The sequence below is a fragment of the Sceloporus undulatus genome, chromosome 3 (genome assembly GCF_019175285.1).
Source record: "Sceloporus undulatus isolate JIND9_A2432 ecotype Alabama chromosome 3, SceUnd_v1.1, whole genome shotgun sequence".
In the NCBI taxonomy this organism is placed as follows: domain Eukaryota; kingdom Metazoa; phylum Chordata; class Lepidosauria; order Squamata; family Phrynosomatidae; genus Sceloporus; species Sceloporus undulatus.
Genome location: NC_056524.1, coordinates 87689036 through 87705347, shown reverse-complemented (window position 1 = coordinate 87705347; position 16312 = coordinate 87689036). Strand labels below are relative to the sequence as shown.

Genomic DNA, 16312 nt, shown 5'->3' with positions numbered 1-16312 from the left:
ATGCTCTGGACTGGAGACTGGCACAGATGGGGGAAGGGAGATATTTTATCAGGAGCAGCTTCAAGGTGAAGGACTCTTTCCAAGAATCAGCCTGGGATACTCTTCCCTCTCCTTACTCAGAGACATATCTTCCCCACACAGCTTCAAGGATTCCCCACACACACAAACATTGTTTATTTTACTACCTCTTCTCTCTGTCTGTCTGATGAAAGAAAACAGGAGCAGTAGCGCAGCTCCAACCTGCCAGCCAAGTCCTGGCAAAGCTCACAAAGCTTAAGCAGGGTACAAAATGTGAAAGCTCTTTTCTGCTGTCGCTTCTTCCCCACCACCACATGACTGGACTCCTTGCTCTAGTCAATCAGTCTGTCCCAAAATGGCAGTGCTTCGACCCACAGAAGCGATGCCCTGTGCCCAAGCCTCACAAGAGTTTCCGAACTGCCACCAGACTACTAGCAAAAGACGTGGCTAAGGGAGTGAGCTCAGGCAGGCAGGCAAAGAATGGGAGACACTACCACACATAACAATCAGCATGGCTATGTGGTGGTTTTTAGAGACCCTGAAAAGAAGTTCCATGCAGCCCTCATCCCTGCCATGGTCCTAAAGGCTGCTGTTTCCCCTTGTCTTTCTTGAGCACCAATACTTTGACTCTTGTCCTCTTTTCCTTCACCACCCCTCTGCTACCCCCTTTTTCCCTCACCGCTCCCAAGGGGAGCATACCACCCACTTTTGTAACCACTGATCTAAGGTCTTCTAGGGAGCTACAGCTCCTAGCCTTCCACAATTGCCCACTCCTGCTATAGAGAGAAAACTTCTGGCTAATGAGATTATGGCTGGCTCAGCTATTTAATATCAGAGTGTAGAGCATACAAGTGGTTAAATCTCTACTTAAAATACTCACTGAAATCAGTGGAACTTAAGGCAAACATTGCTGACCTGTCTCACTGATTTCAAGGGGTGTAGTCTAAGCATGACTGAGTACCTATTTAAAAACATAGCAAGAAATCAGTACTTACGACAGGATTCTTTGTATCTGAGTCAAATTCTGTAGAATTTGCATCTGTAGAAGATTTTAAAATTTAATCAGTCATACAGATTTTGCATCTATTGATTCTGTTGATGTAAAATAATAATAATAATACAGTATATCCTTTAACTAAACAAATGTAAATTTCATTGTTGAGAATCATATTTTGACTATAAACTCCAGTAAACATGACTGGGTTGGCCTACATGACATTAAGTGCCATTAAGCCAGACAGTTATGCTAAATATGTCTTTGATCTTTCAGAAAAATATCTTTAGCAGCACCATCAGTGAAATGTTGATGATCCATACAAATTTTAGCCACCAAGTCGTATTACATTAAGCTACTTTCCAGCTGTTTTGATCAATAAATGACATCAAGCCTTTGTCAGTTTCTAAACATCTGTATCTGCTTCATCTGGACAAGAGTTAAAATCATATTAGTAGTTTCAACTGAAGACAGAAGTGATGAAGAAGAGCACTAGAGTGATGACACTGGATTTCTTAACTGTTGGCAACTAAACAAATTTCACTTCAGCTGCTAGGACTTCATCTTAGGTTTTAAGTGAACTATTATTGTACAAGAAAACACACCTTTCCAGTTTAAACAATTCCTTGCAAACTCCACTACTGCCAGCTGCATTCCCAAACAGACTCCTATCAGAAATGGAAAAGAAAAGAAAAGTAAATGAACACAGCAGCACACAAATTTCATATTTGTGAATACATTGGTGAAAAAGTAGGGTAGAAATTACAATAAAATGTACTGGTATATCCTACAATATTTTTCATTCACTGCTGCAGCATATTGCTTTCCTTTTAACCACTACCTAAATTCAGGAAAGTTTTAAAAGCACTGGTACCTTAGAATAAGGCAAACAGTAGCCTCATGCTAAAACCTTACCAGCCTGACTTTCTTTTGTAACACTGGCGTCTTATTCAGTTTCTTGGCACATAACAGCCACAAGAAAAACAACTCAAAACTACCCAGGTAGAAAGCATAAAACCTTGCAGGGAGGAAACACAAACACATCTGTGCCCCATACACACCCCTTTTATGCCCACTAGATCCTTGAACTATTAACACAGACCCTGATTTCATGGATTCCTTCCTTTTACCACTTTCTTTTCTTTGTACCATTTTTGATTTTTTTGGGGGGGGTGTTCTTGCTTGATCTTCTAACTTTAACACATTACGTTCTTTCCCCTCTTCTTGCCACCTTCCATCTGTATCATTCTTCCCTCCCCTCATTTTTTCTAATACTCTCATGTTCCTCATGTTCCTCTTAACAATTCATTTTCCATTTCCATTCCTCTGAGGCAAAGTAGATGTAGTGTTACTAATGTGATTAATCCTTGCACTGATTTGTTTTTACCAAAATAGCACAATAGGGAAATTGGAGGACAGAACCTTTAATCATTTGGTCCCTTCTACCCCATGCCATCATCCCAATGTGAATTCCCCCCTCCCCTCAGCTGCTATTAAATGAAGAAAAAACAAGCATGTAAAAGCCTGTCCTATAGGTACCATCAGATACAATTTCTCTCTTATTTGTCCCTCTAACACCTGACACTCCTTTCTTCTCCTTCCTCCAACCCCATGTAACATCTAGAACTCTTCCTACCACACTTTCACTGACCTCACTGTTATTAACCCTACAGAACTGTAATTACAATGACTTCAATTAATGTTCCTAGAATTGATGCCCTCCAGATGAGCTGAACCACAATCACCACCATCTCCAACAGCCATGAAACATGTGACTCTGTACAGTATATTGCATTTATTGACAAATTGCTGTAACAGATACTTTCTGCTCTCTGCTAGCAGCACCCTAACCATGGCTTGGTTTATATGTAAGAGTCACATGTCAAGTACCTATGAACAGTACAACAACATGGATAACTTTTGCAGTGGAGGTTGTTTTAAAATGCACACGCTAAGATGGATACATTTAACCCAATATTAAGATACACCACAGATTTCTGAACATAGCCAGCAGGATAGCTTTTCACTTAATACTGAAGAAGATACTCAGCACCATTGCTCAGGTGCATATCTTACTGTTTCATTAAAAATCTTATTTCATAATGAGTCACTATATGTACTATGGAGAGAAATGGAAATACATTAATTTTAAAATAAAGTTTGCCCTTGATGATATTGTGGTGCATATTTTATTACTATGATGATGTTAACAAGCAGACTTTATAAACAAAAGACAGCGTTTCTGGTAGAAAGAAACTCTGTCTTAAGAGATCTCTGAATGTAGCCAGCTGCTTATCTCCCAGAAGTAAAATTCCTGCACACACCCAAAATCACTGTTCCTTAGTGTGCGGTTTTTTTTTAATTTAAAAAGTTTATTTTACTTAGGGCACTCTGAGGATTCCATTCCAGGTTTGGGGGTTGGTGGGGTTTTGTTTTTTTTTTGCAACCACCCTTGTGTATAGCAGCAGAATATTTGTCTCATATTCATTGCCTAGAGCTTAGATACAGGTATATTAAAATTCAAGATTATTATCTGGCCAACTATCATGAATCTTCAGCAACTACAGTCTATGAGTTTATGTGTTTCTATAATTTATGTAGAAAAAATACGTGTAAGTTAAATCAAACTCTAATACTTAAGCACTGCTTCTATATAAATTCTTAGAAGTTATAAAATAATACCAACTATTTAAAAATATAATATGAAATTTACTTATTTTCTATTCACCAAGCAGAGACACAATATATTCTTGTGTCTGTATATGAGCATGTCATCTGTCTACTTATGGCAATCCCATGAATTTCACAGGGGGGATTTTTAGGCAAGGAATACTTAGATGGTTTTGTTTGTTCCTTCCTCTGCAACATAGACTACAGCACCTTGTATCTGTTGCCAGTCTCCAGGGCTGACCTATTTAGCTGCCAAGATCAGATGAGATCTCATGCCTTTAGGGTATCTAGACAAATATAATAAAAGAGTTCCTATAAACATTAATCAGAATGAAGACTGCATGTAGAACAAGGCTAGAATTGGTAAGGGCAGCTATGAAAAACTGGATAAAATCTTAAGAAGCACAGATATAACTCTGAACACCAAAGTGGGGATTGTCCAAGCATCCTATTCCCCATCAGCATGTGTGGATGTAGGAGCTGGACAGTGAAGAAAGTGGATAGGAAGAAAATAAATTCATTTGAGGTGGTGGTGGTGAAGAGTGCTGAGGATTATGTGGATGGCCAATAAGACAAACAAATAGGTCTTAGAACAGATCAAGTCTGAACTCTGGCTGGAAGCCAGGATGACTAAATTAAGACTATCATACATTGGCCACATCATAAGAAGGCATGAATCATTAGATAAGACAATAATGCTAGGAAAGGCAGAAGGCAGCAGAAAGAGAGGGAAACCACATGCCAGATGGATGGACTTAATCAAAGAGGCCATGGGCCTGAGCCTACACAGCTTGAACAGAGCAGTGTTTGGGGGTCTTGAAGCCATGAACAACTTGAATGCAGTTATCAACCACAATTCTTATAAAAACAAAATTTTATTACAAATTTGAGAACTAAAATTCTATCAATACACAAAATTAATATGCATGAGTTCATAAGTGAGAGATCAATTAAACTTTAGATTCCTAAAAATGCTCAGATCAGTTTACAGACTTTCTCCTACAATGGCTGAGCACTTTGTCAGGTACTGAGGACTATAGTAGGCATGTCTGTCATTGAACATTCAAACTCTCTCTTCAGATATGGGGGATAAAAAATCCATTCAATTTGGATTTTAAATGAAAACTGAGATTTTCCTCAGTTCAATACAGCCCCACAGGCTTCATTTTGTCTGCTGGCTGGAAAGCAACAAGTTCCAATTTAATCCCAAATTAATTTCAGTGGGACTATAGTTGCTTAAAATTATATATTTCACTGTAGCAGATATATGAACTTTTCAAAGAACTGGAAAGTATTTTACTCCACACACTGAGAACTAAATTAGATCAGATAGTATGAAATCCATGATTTGATGATCTACAATTCTGTAGAATACATGAAGCCATGGCAGCAGTGTATAGGGTTTGAATTGGACACTTTATTAATTTGGACTGCTTCTGGACAACAACAACAACAACAACATATGATTCACAAACCCTTTTGATGACCAAACTCTCAAAGTAAGGAGGACAAATGTATGACCCCAGATCATGTATTTATCTAAATAATATCACGGATGGGGTACAAAAATTTATGACTTTCTGAGCAGCTAAAAGAAAGCACTAAGATGCATCTGGAGGAACAGGAAAGCAGTTAAACTTTTTATCCAACAATAAACTCAGACAAACAATTTTTAAATTGATATAAAGTTTTAATGACATAGTCAGGGAAAGGACCAATGAATGGCATGGGAAAATGGCAAGTTCATGAGAATTTAGGATTATAAAAGGTGGTAAATTTGTGAAAGGGGAACTTACTTCTCACTGTACTTCGTCCCCTTTCTTTTCTCTTTCTCCTTCTCTCTCTCATCTATTATCATTGGGATTTGCAGACTTCTCAAAGGGGCTATACACATGGATCAAAAAGCCCGTATTCCCCCTGCTTTATGTCATCCTGTTTAGATGATGCAGGCCAACAGCCCTGGGCTGGGAAAAGGCAGACTGGACACCATTCCAGCTGATCCAGCCCGACCCCAGCCCATCCGGCCCTTAGACCCGTCTACACCGGCTATTTTCAGGGGAGTTTCCCAGAAACTCCACCACAGGCGTAGACCAGATGTCTGTGTGCTCCCTTACCTGCTGCTGTTGTTGTTCTACTTGCAGGACCCAGTTATGGCCTGTGAGGGTGGAAGGAGGCACCTGGCCATATGGGTGAAGCCAGGCATCATGCTTCTGTCCTTACAGGATTGGAATAGAGATGTAAGTACAGTCAGCCCTCGATATCCACGGACTTGCCATCCATGGTGAACCTATCATGGGGTTTTCTTGACAAGATTTGTTCAGAGGTTTGGCAATGCCTTCCCTTGAGGCTGAAAGAGTGTGACTTACCCAAGGTCATCGAGTGAGTTTCATAGCCAAGCTGGGAATCAAACTCTGGTCTTCAGAGTTGTAGTCCAACACTTAAACCACTACGCCTTGCTGGCTCACTGATTTTAATTACACTATGCAAAACTGAAGATACCTGTAAATATCTTACCAAGAAAAGGCTTTTTCTTCTTCCTTGCCCAGGAAATTGCTTGAAGTTTTCCTTCAGTTCCCCTGTGTCCAAAACCTCCAGGAACTAATACACAACTGGAGAAAAATACAGAGTGCAAAGACAGCAACAGATGGGAAACTGAATAGAAACTTAGATAAGATTAGCTGGGGGAGGGTAAAGCTTGGCTCATGAATTGCATGTGCCTATTATTATTATTATTATTATTATTATTATTATTATTATTATTATTATTATTATATCCTGCCTTTCTTCCAATATAGGGATTCAAGGCAGCATCAGTCTGTTTGTAAGATGCCAAGGACTCTCAGTCTTCAATTCCTCAAAAACAAAACTTAAATTCTGTACAAAAATGCTCCCCTTGGGAAGGTGTGGGAATTATGTGGTCCTTAAGAAATTCTACTTTGGCTTCAAAACGCACAAACATTTGGCTGGGGAAAAAAATAGTTTTTTCCTTAAAGGTGTGCTTTTGGCCATAAATGCAGTTTCAGGTGGGAAAGGGAGGGGGATGGCCTCCCATGAATTATTTTTAGACCTAGAAAATGGTCTTCCTAGAAAAACCTTAAGCAAGGCCTGTCCTAGATCTGGAGCAGCCTTGGAAAGGACATGATAAAACTGCCCCACTTACCCTCAAAGAGTGTTAGGGGTATTTTTATTTTTTTTTATAAAATCAGAAATATTTTAAAATCTCAGAAGGTGAGTTCCCTGAAGGAACCAATTTGACCCCACTGGCATAGAGTGTCACCCAGTGTGGAGGGCAGAGCTTCTGGGGGGGGGGGTACATGTTCCCTCTCCTTTGTGCTGCCCCATCCTTTTCCTGATGAAGAAAAGGACAAGATGGCTCAGGGGTGGGTAGGTGGGAGTGCATGGAGGGGAGAACGTGTGGGGGAATGCAGGGACAGCATGGGGGGTGGGAATGCACACAGGAACAGCACAGGGGGAGCACAGGGGGCAACTGGGTATCATTCCCTTTCTGGGGTGTCACCCAGTGTGGGCTGCACCACTGTCCCCCCACATGATGCACCTGCCTGGCATCTGCCAAACTGTTAGAGAACAGAGTTCTACATGTGTCTGTTATGCAAGACACATAGTTAATTTGAATGTAAAGTAAGTTCCTTCAAACCCAGGGTCTTATCTTAACTGTATCTGTATAGCATTAAAGCTTTATGGCCTACGCCATTTTTAAACATACAACCATAACACATAAGATCTTTTACCAAAATAAAGGCTTTAAAAATTCCTATTCTGCAGAATATATGCTGTATTGTCTTGTTATTTGTGTGGTGTTATTCCCTTTGTATCTGAACTAACATCCAAATGTTTCTAATCCAATATAATTTTGCTCTACAGTGATATGAGTGGAAATAAAGTAAATGAGCAAATTCATAATACCAGTTGGATGGATGAGCGACACACACACACACACACACACACACACACACACACAATTGTCCAGCTCTAGTGTAAACTATGACATCAACATGTGTTAGTTCAATTACCATTCTAAATTAAAGTAAGGAATTAACAAACACCGAGTAATGGAAGTTATGAAGCAGTAAAACAAAAAAATTGTGAAACTTACTCTGCTTTGCAAAGTTTTTGCCAGGCTTGATGAAATTTCACTGGATTCTCAGCCTCTGTTTTATGTTCAAGGTCTGCTGAATCTATATACTAGTTAAGAAAACACATTTTTCATGTTGAGTGTGCCCTGAGGGGTGAAGAGCCATTGAGACTAGGCTAGGCTGTTGTGAGGGACAGTTAGAAAAGGTTTTAGGTACCCAAGAAAGGGACAAAGAGTATCCTTAATTAAATTGTTGTTGGGTCCTGCGGGAGACATAGTGTTTGGTGACTAGTGGAGTCACAGGTAGCCAGAACTGATATAAGATATAAAAGTTTAATAAAGGTTCTGTAGGAACTTAGTCTGTAAGGGAACATACATAAAGCTATAAAGAACCAATTACAAAGACAAGCTAAAAAAAACTGTTAAACTGTGTAACTAATAAAGTATTTATATGCCATATCTATTGTGAACAACATCCAAGGAAAGAGATACTGTATTGAGCCTGACTTGTAAATAAATTTATTACTTTGTTTCAACAAGCAGCTGTCTGAAGTGATTTCAGAAACACATTAAAAATACTACCAACATTGAGAAAAGTCTTTTAGGTTTGGGACACATTAGATAGTGGGTGTGTGGCTGTCAAAGAATAGTTGGTGCCAAGCTGGGGGGAAATTTGAAACCCAGAATGCTGGCATCTAGTGAGAGTTATAGTGCAGGAGACACTTAAAGAGAGTCCCGGATTTGAGTCTCGCAGTGCAAAATAGGTTTGATAGTAGCCATCACTTTCACATAACTGGTGGCAGCAGTGGGATCAAAAAGACCCATTGAGTGGGTGAGTCTCATCTCATGACAATCATGAATAGGAATTTCTAATAATAGCACATGAAAAAATGTACCTCATAATATTACAATTTGCTACACAATTGCAAATGTTCCCTAGCTGTGAACTAAGCATTACTGAACCTTCCCTATGTTGTTAAACAATCTTGCACAAGTAAATCCTTCTATAATTCCCCATAGCAAATAAGTGGATGTAGCAAATTTATTCTTGTTTTTACGACTCAGTAAGGCAATGATCAAAGTTTTTATTTGGGGGGTAGGAGGTGGGAACTATGACAGGAAACCAAATATGAGAAGTCCTCTGCTGCCAAACATGCAAATAGGAACAAAGCTGAACAGAGGCAAGTGAGATGTGGGACCCAACTATACTGTTGAAGTACTATTACTGCTGCCAGATTTGTGGCAAAATAAAAATGCAAAAATTATTATTATTATTATTATTATTATTATTAACCTTTATTTATGAAGCGCTGTAAATTTACACATCGCTGTACATGCAATCTTTTTAGTTAGACGGTTCCCTGCCCTCGGGCTTACAATCTAAAAAGACATGACACAGAAGGAGAAGGGAGTGGTGGCGGGAAAGGGTAAGAGGTCCAGCAGTTCCTCTCTACCTCCGAGGCCTGGACCAAGGCAGATGGACTGGAGGGAGGGCTTGGCTTCAAAATGGAAGGTTAATCATTTTCCAGGGAAAATACATACTCTCAAGTAGGATAATACATATACAATACATAGCAATACAGGAAATGGTTCGATAAACAGGCAACAAATGAACATCAGATAGTAAGTGACAATTATGCAATGCCTGGGAACGCTTCTCTGAACAGGATGGTTTTCAACTCTGTTTTGAAGCTAGTTAAAGAAGTGATGGCTCTTGCTTGTGGGGGAAGAAGGTTCCTGGAGTGAGGGGCAGCGAGTGAAAACGGGCGAATCCGGGATGGGGCAGAGGAAATCCTGGGCTGAGACAGGAACCCTTCACTACCAGAACGGAGGGCCTGAGTGGGAAGGTGAGGAGAAAGAAGGTCTGATAAGTAAGGAGGGGCCAGTCCATGGAGGGCTTTGAATGTCGACAGCAGGAGCTTATACTGAATGCGGAAAGGGAGAGGGAGCCAGTGAAGGGATGCCAACACAGGAGAGATGTGGTCAGAGCAGTGGGTGGAAGTGATAATGCGTGCAGCTGAATGCTGGACAGAGATTAAAGGACGGAGGTGAGAAAGAGGAAGCCCAGCCAGGAGGATGTTACAGTAATCCAGTCGTGAGATCACTAGGGCATGGACCAGGATCTTGGCAGTAGAGGCGGAGAGATATGGTCGGATTTTGGCAATATTGTACAAAAAGAATCTACAAGCCTTGGCTGTGATCTGGATCTGAAGGATACACGACAGAGAAGAGTCAAAGATAAAACCAAGACTGCGGGCTTGCTGGACTGGTTGAATAGAAAAGTTGTCCACAGAGACAGAAAAGGAGTGTTGAAGGGTGGGCTTAGGAGAAAAGACAAGAAGCTCCGTCTTGGACATGTTGAGCTTCAAACACCGATGGCGCATCCACGGCGAGACAGCTGTAAGGCAAGACAAGACTTGCTGTTCAAGCCTTGGAGAAAGGTCAGGGGCGGAAAGATACAACTGGGTGTCATCAGCATACAGATGGTAGGAAAAACTAAAAGAGCTAATGAGTTTTCCTAAGGACAGTGTGTAGAGAAAACAGAAGGGGACCCAGAACAGAGCCCTGAGGAACTCCAACAGATAAGGGAACAGGAGAAGAAGTCTGACCCCCTGCAACTACTGCAAAAGATCGGCCAGACAAGTAAGATCTAAACCAGTCGAGAACAGAGTCTGAGAACCCAAGGTAAAAGAGTATGTTAATTAGGAGAAAGTGATCAATGGTGTCGAAGGCTGCAGACAAATCGAGAAGGATGAGAACAGAGTAAAGGCCATTAGCCTTGGCCTGTAAAAGGTCATTCGAGATCTTAGTGAGAGCTGTCTCTGTGGAATGCCTTGGGCGGAAACCAGACTGAAAGGGATCGAGAATGGAGTTGGCTTCAAGAAACTTAAGACAGCGCAAATAAACAACCCGTTCCAAAACCTTAGAAAGAAAGGGGAGAAGAGAAATTGGACGATAGCTAGGCAAAGAGGAGGGGTCAAGAGAAGGTTTTTTCAGAATTGGGGAAATGAGAGCATGTTTGAAGTCCGACGGGAAGGAGCCTGTAGAGAGAGAGAGAGAGTGAAGATATAGAAAAGCGAGGGAGCTATAGAGATTAGAAGACGAGTAGGAATTGGATCAAGAGGACAGGTTGCAGGTTTGGAAAAAAGGTTTTAAATTACCTTTTAATCTTCTTTTATAGATATGATTTCTGTGAAAATTTTCAGTATTGCTATTTAGTGCATTTTGGGGAGGAAAAGTGGTAGTTGTATCTTTTAAAATAAAAACTGCTCAAGCAATATTCAGTTTATCTTAAACATAATTATAACTCTACTTTATTGATCCTAACTGCAATTTTTTTTTAAATCCTGTTTTCATCATCATATCTCTGAATTTTAAATGAACAGGTGATGACAGCAATGGTTTTGGGGGGAGGGTAGAGATGAAGGAGAGATATATTTGTACTATTTTGAATCTCAGAATTGGGAGGGGCAACAACGGCTATCTGGTCCAACTCCCGCCATGCAGGAAGACACCACTACAGCACTCCTGAAAAAAATGTCCATCTAACCTCTTTTTAAAGAAGTCCAACACAGATGAGTTTACTACCTACTGAGGCAATCTATTCCATTAGTGAACAGCTCTCAGAGGTTTTCCTAATTTTAATATGGAATCTCATTTCTCATAATTTGAAACCAGTGGTTCGTGTGCTTGCTCCATCTTCTACATGATACCCTTTCAGCTATTTAAAGATACCTATCATGTCTTCTCCCAGTTTTCTCTTCTCCAAGCTAAGCATACCCAATTCAATAAATCATTCCTAAGACTTGGTTTCTAGATTTTTGACCTATTGAAATTCATTGTATTAATTTTGGCCCAGTTCTCTGTTAGTATATTGAAGGTGAAAATGTTCAAATGTGGCAATGGCTGCAGAAGCCTAAATTGGCTATAGCTGGAGTCCAGAGCAGCAGCCGGATGCTCAAGGTCAACTGAGCAGGACTAAATGTAAATATGCTATGGCTTCAGTCTCAAGAGGGTCTGTGGTGCATAGCAACTTGAATATAAAGAGGCTCGACTTAATGGTCGCCTCATAGTAATACTGTATATAAGGAAAATGCTGTTCTGGTGGATTGTGGGAGTTTGGAGATAGTGTGGTGTGTCGGTAAGAGTTTTTGTATAGTAGTGACTAGCTCGTGTTTATTTGAAACAAAGTAATAAAGCCCTCAAAGGAGTGAACTACTGGAGAGTGATTCTTTGATTTAGCAGCTGTTTCACCAGGCATTGTTCCAGCAAGCTGAAAGCCTGTTTTGGAGTTTTTCTCTGTTCCTGTGTTGGAGAGATAACCGGCATCTTCATCCATTCGGCACCGGACCGGAATCACGGGCAAGGTTCATCACCCAAAATATCAACAATCTCTGCCATCTGTCAAGTTCATTTTGAATGCTGATGCTCTCCTCAGGAGTAATTAGAATATATTTATTAAAACTGCATTTTAACAAAAACTTTGGGCCCGAACAGACAGGCCAAAATAAAGCTGCTTCAAGTCACTTTGGAGGTATGTTGCTTAAATGATGCATGCCTCCTAAGAGACCGGAAGCCATGCCAAAGTCACGCTCGAGTCCTAAGGACTGGAGTACAGCTTTGGCACAGCTTCTGGCCTCTTAAGATTCGTGTGTCATTTAAACAGCAGATCTTCAAAGTGAACCTTTACTTATGCCTTTTAATGTACTTTTCTCTGTATTTAACTTTTCTAACTTGTCTTGGAACTAGGTTTGGGGAAAAGGTGGGATATAAGTGAATAAATATTATGAAAATCAGTAATACAGGAAAATTTGTGTGCACCCATGTACATGTGGATGTGTCTTCACCATAGTGAAGAACACCTGAAATGTGGTATACAAACTAAGCCAAGCTTTGGGGGTGGGAATCTCCCTGGGGATATTCAGGTTTTAAAATGGTTTAATTAAATAACGTTTATCTATAGACTGCAACAGTAGCTTCAGTTACTAGATGTCAAACTTCCTTCACCAGCAGACAGGAAGCTGCACATACATCTTACCAGGGAACCTTTAGTAGTTCCAAGTGGGTCACAGGCATGACAGACAACATACTTCTGCTGCCCTCTATAGGGATCACAAACTTTTCAAAAAGTTAAGAGAGAAAGTAAGAGAAGGTTCTTTTGCATGACTAATAATGAACAGAAGGAGCAGAGCAAAAAGCAGAATGAGCACTAGAATGAAGTGAGACAAAGACCAGCAAGATAGAAATAAGGGGGGGGGGGAGTGGATTGGAGAGAAAAGAAAGAACAAAGGGAAAGAGAAGGTGTACCAGGGTAGAGAGAAAGAAGTGTCACTTGGGAAGCATGGCTGAGCAAACAAACAAACAAACAAACAAAAGAACCTGAATGGATAAGGAGAAACAAAAAGCAGCAAGTTCTATAGGAAATGAAGGGCATAAGAGTAAGTGGGAGAAAAGTAAGTCTGCCTGTGGTGGGTGGATGCTGAGAGAAAAATCATGTCACAATGAGAGGGAAGGAACACAAGGATCGAAAGGACAAAGGGTTGACAACCCATATAGAATTGGATACTTCCGCTAGGGACTGACAATTTCAGCCCTCCAGTCGCCTACACTTTTTATTTCAATTGATACTGATGTAAAGATTAAAGTATCTTTCATATTTTTAATATGCTGCATAAATGCTTATGTCAGGATACTTATCTGCATCTTAAAAGTACAATAAAAAGAAAGTTTTATTTCATACACATGACAGCACTTGTCTCTTCCTAAACTCTGGCTCTATTATCTCTATTCAAAGCATTACTAATTTCTTTGAGAGGATTAATTGAATCCTGGATTCACAATACAGTCTGCCCTACATATTCACAGATTCTTCATCCACGGATTCAAGCACCCAAGACTTGAAAATATTTCAAAAATATATAAATTCCAAAAAGAAAACCTTGATTTTGCCATTTCATATAAGGGACACCATTTTACTGTGCCATTGTATTTAATTGGGATTTGAGCATCCCAAGATTCTGGTATCCACAGGGTGTGTGTGTGTGGAACCAAACCCCAGCAAATACCAAAAGCCCACTGTAGCTTCAAGAGACATTCAGAGCACATTGCATGAATATCTGTCCATAGCTCAAGACTTCTAATACTGCAGTAATTCATGTGGCATCTTGAACAGGATCTATAAATACCATTTTAACCAAGAAAATCAGGGGTTCTATTCTCTATCTAATTTCATATACACATACATATTAAAGTTTATCTGTTTAAGAGAACTGAATGCCTTATATTAATGCATTCACTGACAATATTGTTCTACAAGCCTATCTTTTATTTGCATTAAGACAACTGAGATAATAGCACCAACTGCTATTAGCTGTTATTAAGACTTCCCAGATACACACATATCAGTTTTTAAAAGTAAGCATTTGCTGGACATATTTGCAGTGCAACTAGCAGCGAAAACAAGATTAATCACATTTGCTAATAAACCCCAACTTTAATAGATTTTACAGGGGCTGTGCAGACCGCCCCTAAGGGGTGGCTTGCAGCTGCCTCTCTCTGCATCAGATCACCGCATGCAGTAGCCTCGATCTCGCTTTCTGCGGTGCATAATGGAGCTGCAAAAAGCAGCTTTTTTTGCGCCTCAGAAACGGCACCATAGCGGCCGGTGCGCAGCTTTTCCATGCTTGCTTTGGGCTGCATCACGTAGATGCAGCACCAGAGAAGCACGATGATGCTGAATGCTGTGTGGTGCAGCGTGCAGTGTCATGCAGCACTGGGGGCAGAGTCAAATCATACGTCATGTGGATGCCACGCCCCAACTTCGCCCCCCAGGCCGACCTTAATGGCAGGTCTGTACAGCCCCTCAGTTAGCAATCTAAGCCTTCCATGAAATCTACCATATTTAAAATGTAGTACAGAAACTACTTGTGGTTACATTCTCTTCACCACTTGCTAAATCATTAGCCATTTGTTAAATAATTTTCTTAATGCTTTCTGATGCTTTGATCAGAATCAACAGTCAACAAATATCCATGAAAATATTAACTATTTGCTACATGTGCATCACTTCCCCTTACAATGCAGAAAACTAGTCAAAGAAATTACTGTAACATTAAAAAAAAAACAATACGTTCAAAACACATCTTCTATGCCCATAAAATCCTAATTAAATTATACTTTATTTCTGAGCAAAGGCTACAAGAGTATAATGTATAAGCATCCTGGGCTGGCAAAGAAAGAAAAGGTAGAAAAGATTGATCCTCACCATTAAATTCAGTCTGTGGTTTATTGCTAGAGCTGAATGTTCCAAAGCCTTGAAAACTGATGCGTAGCAATCACTCAGTTTTGTATATTTGCCAACCAGTGCTACAGAACATGTCTTCAACATCCTCTCATATCTGAGAATATAAGTAAACAATAAATCTCTTATTTTGGTGGGTGACAAAATGATTATAATCTTCATTTAGCTTTGTTCTAAAATATGAGGGGCAGAAAATGTAGACTCTCAATATTTAACTTATAAGAAAGATGTTTGGGAGTGCAGTAGTTTGGGTGTTGGACTAAGAGTCCAGGACACACCAGCATTCTAATCCCTGCTCAGTCACTGAAATCCAATGGAACTCAGGAAAGTCATATTTCACATCCTAAAAAGAAGGATATGATAACCTTCCTCTGAATAAATGTTGACAAGAAAACCCCAATAGGGTCACCATAAGCAGGAGTTGATTTAAAGGCACATAAACACAAGAGAAATCACTGGGGCTTATTTACGGGCCTTTATTGACCTTTTACGGGCCAAGGCTAATGGCCTTTACTCTGTTCTCATCTTTCTTGATCTGTCTGCAGCCTTTGACACCGTTGATCACTGTCTTCTAGTGGATATACTTTCTGACCTTAGGTTCTCAGACTCTGTTCTTGACTGGTTTAGATCTTATTTGTCTGACAGATCTTTTGCAGTGGTCACAGGTGGTCAGACTTCATCCTCTGTTCCCTTATATGTTGGAGTTCCCCAGGGCTCTGTTCTGGGTCCCCTTCTGTTTTCTCTCTACACCCTGTCCTTAGGTAAACTCATTAGCTCTTTTGGTTTTTCCTACCATCTGTACGCCGATGACACCCAGTTATATCTTTCCACCCCTGACCTTTCTCCAAGGCTTGAACAGCAAGTTTCGCCTTGTCTTACAGCTGTCTCGCAGTGAATGCGCCATTGGCGTTTGAAGCTCAAAATGTCCAAGACAGAGCTTCTTGTCTTTCCTCCTAAGTCCACCCTTCAACACTCCTTTTCTGTCTCTGCGAACAACACTTCTATTCAACCAGTCCAGCAAGCCCGCAGTCTTGGTTTTATCTTCTCTGTCGTGTATCCCTCAGATCCAGACCACAGCCAAGGCTTGTAGATTCCTTTTGTACAATATTGCCAAAATCTGACCATTTCTCTCCGCCTCTACTGCCAAGATCCTGGTCCATGCCTTAGTGATCTCACGATTTGATTACTGTAACATCCGTCTGGCAGGGCTTCCTCTTTCTCACCTCCGTCCTTTAAT

The 16312-nt window shown here is 40.4% G+C and overlaps 1 protein-coding gene across 1 annotated transcript in view; it reads right to left on the bottom strand.

Moving 5' to 3' along the window:
* Nucleotides 1–16312, bottom strand: part of CTPS2 (CTP synthase 2) — a 96916-nt gene that overhangs the window by 36647 nt on the left and 43957 nt on the right. The window contains 5 exon segments of the mRNA XM_042456986.1: nt 1014–1057; nt 1618–1680; nt 6197–6291; nt 7797–7885; nt 15040–15172. Of these exon segments, the coding sequence (XP_042312920.1) occupies nt 1014–1057; nt 1618–1680; nt 6197–6291; nt 7797–7885; nt 15040–15172 (424 nt within the window).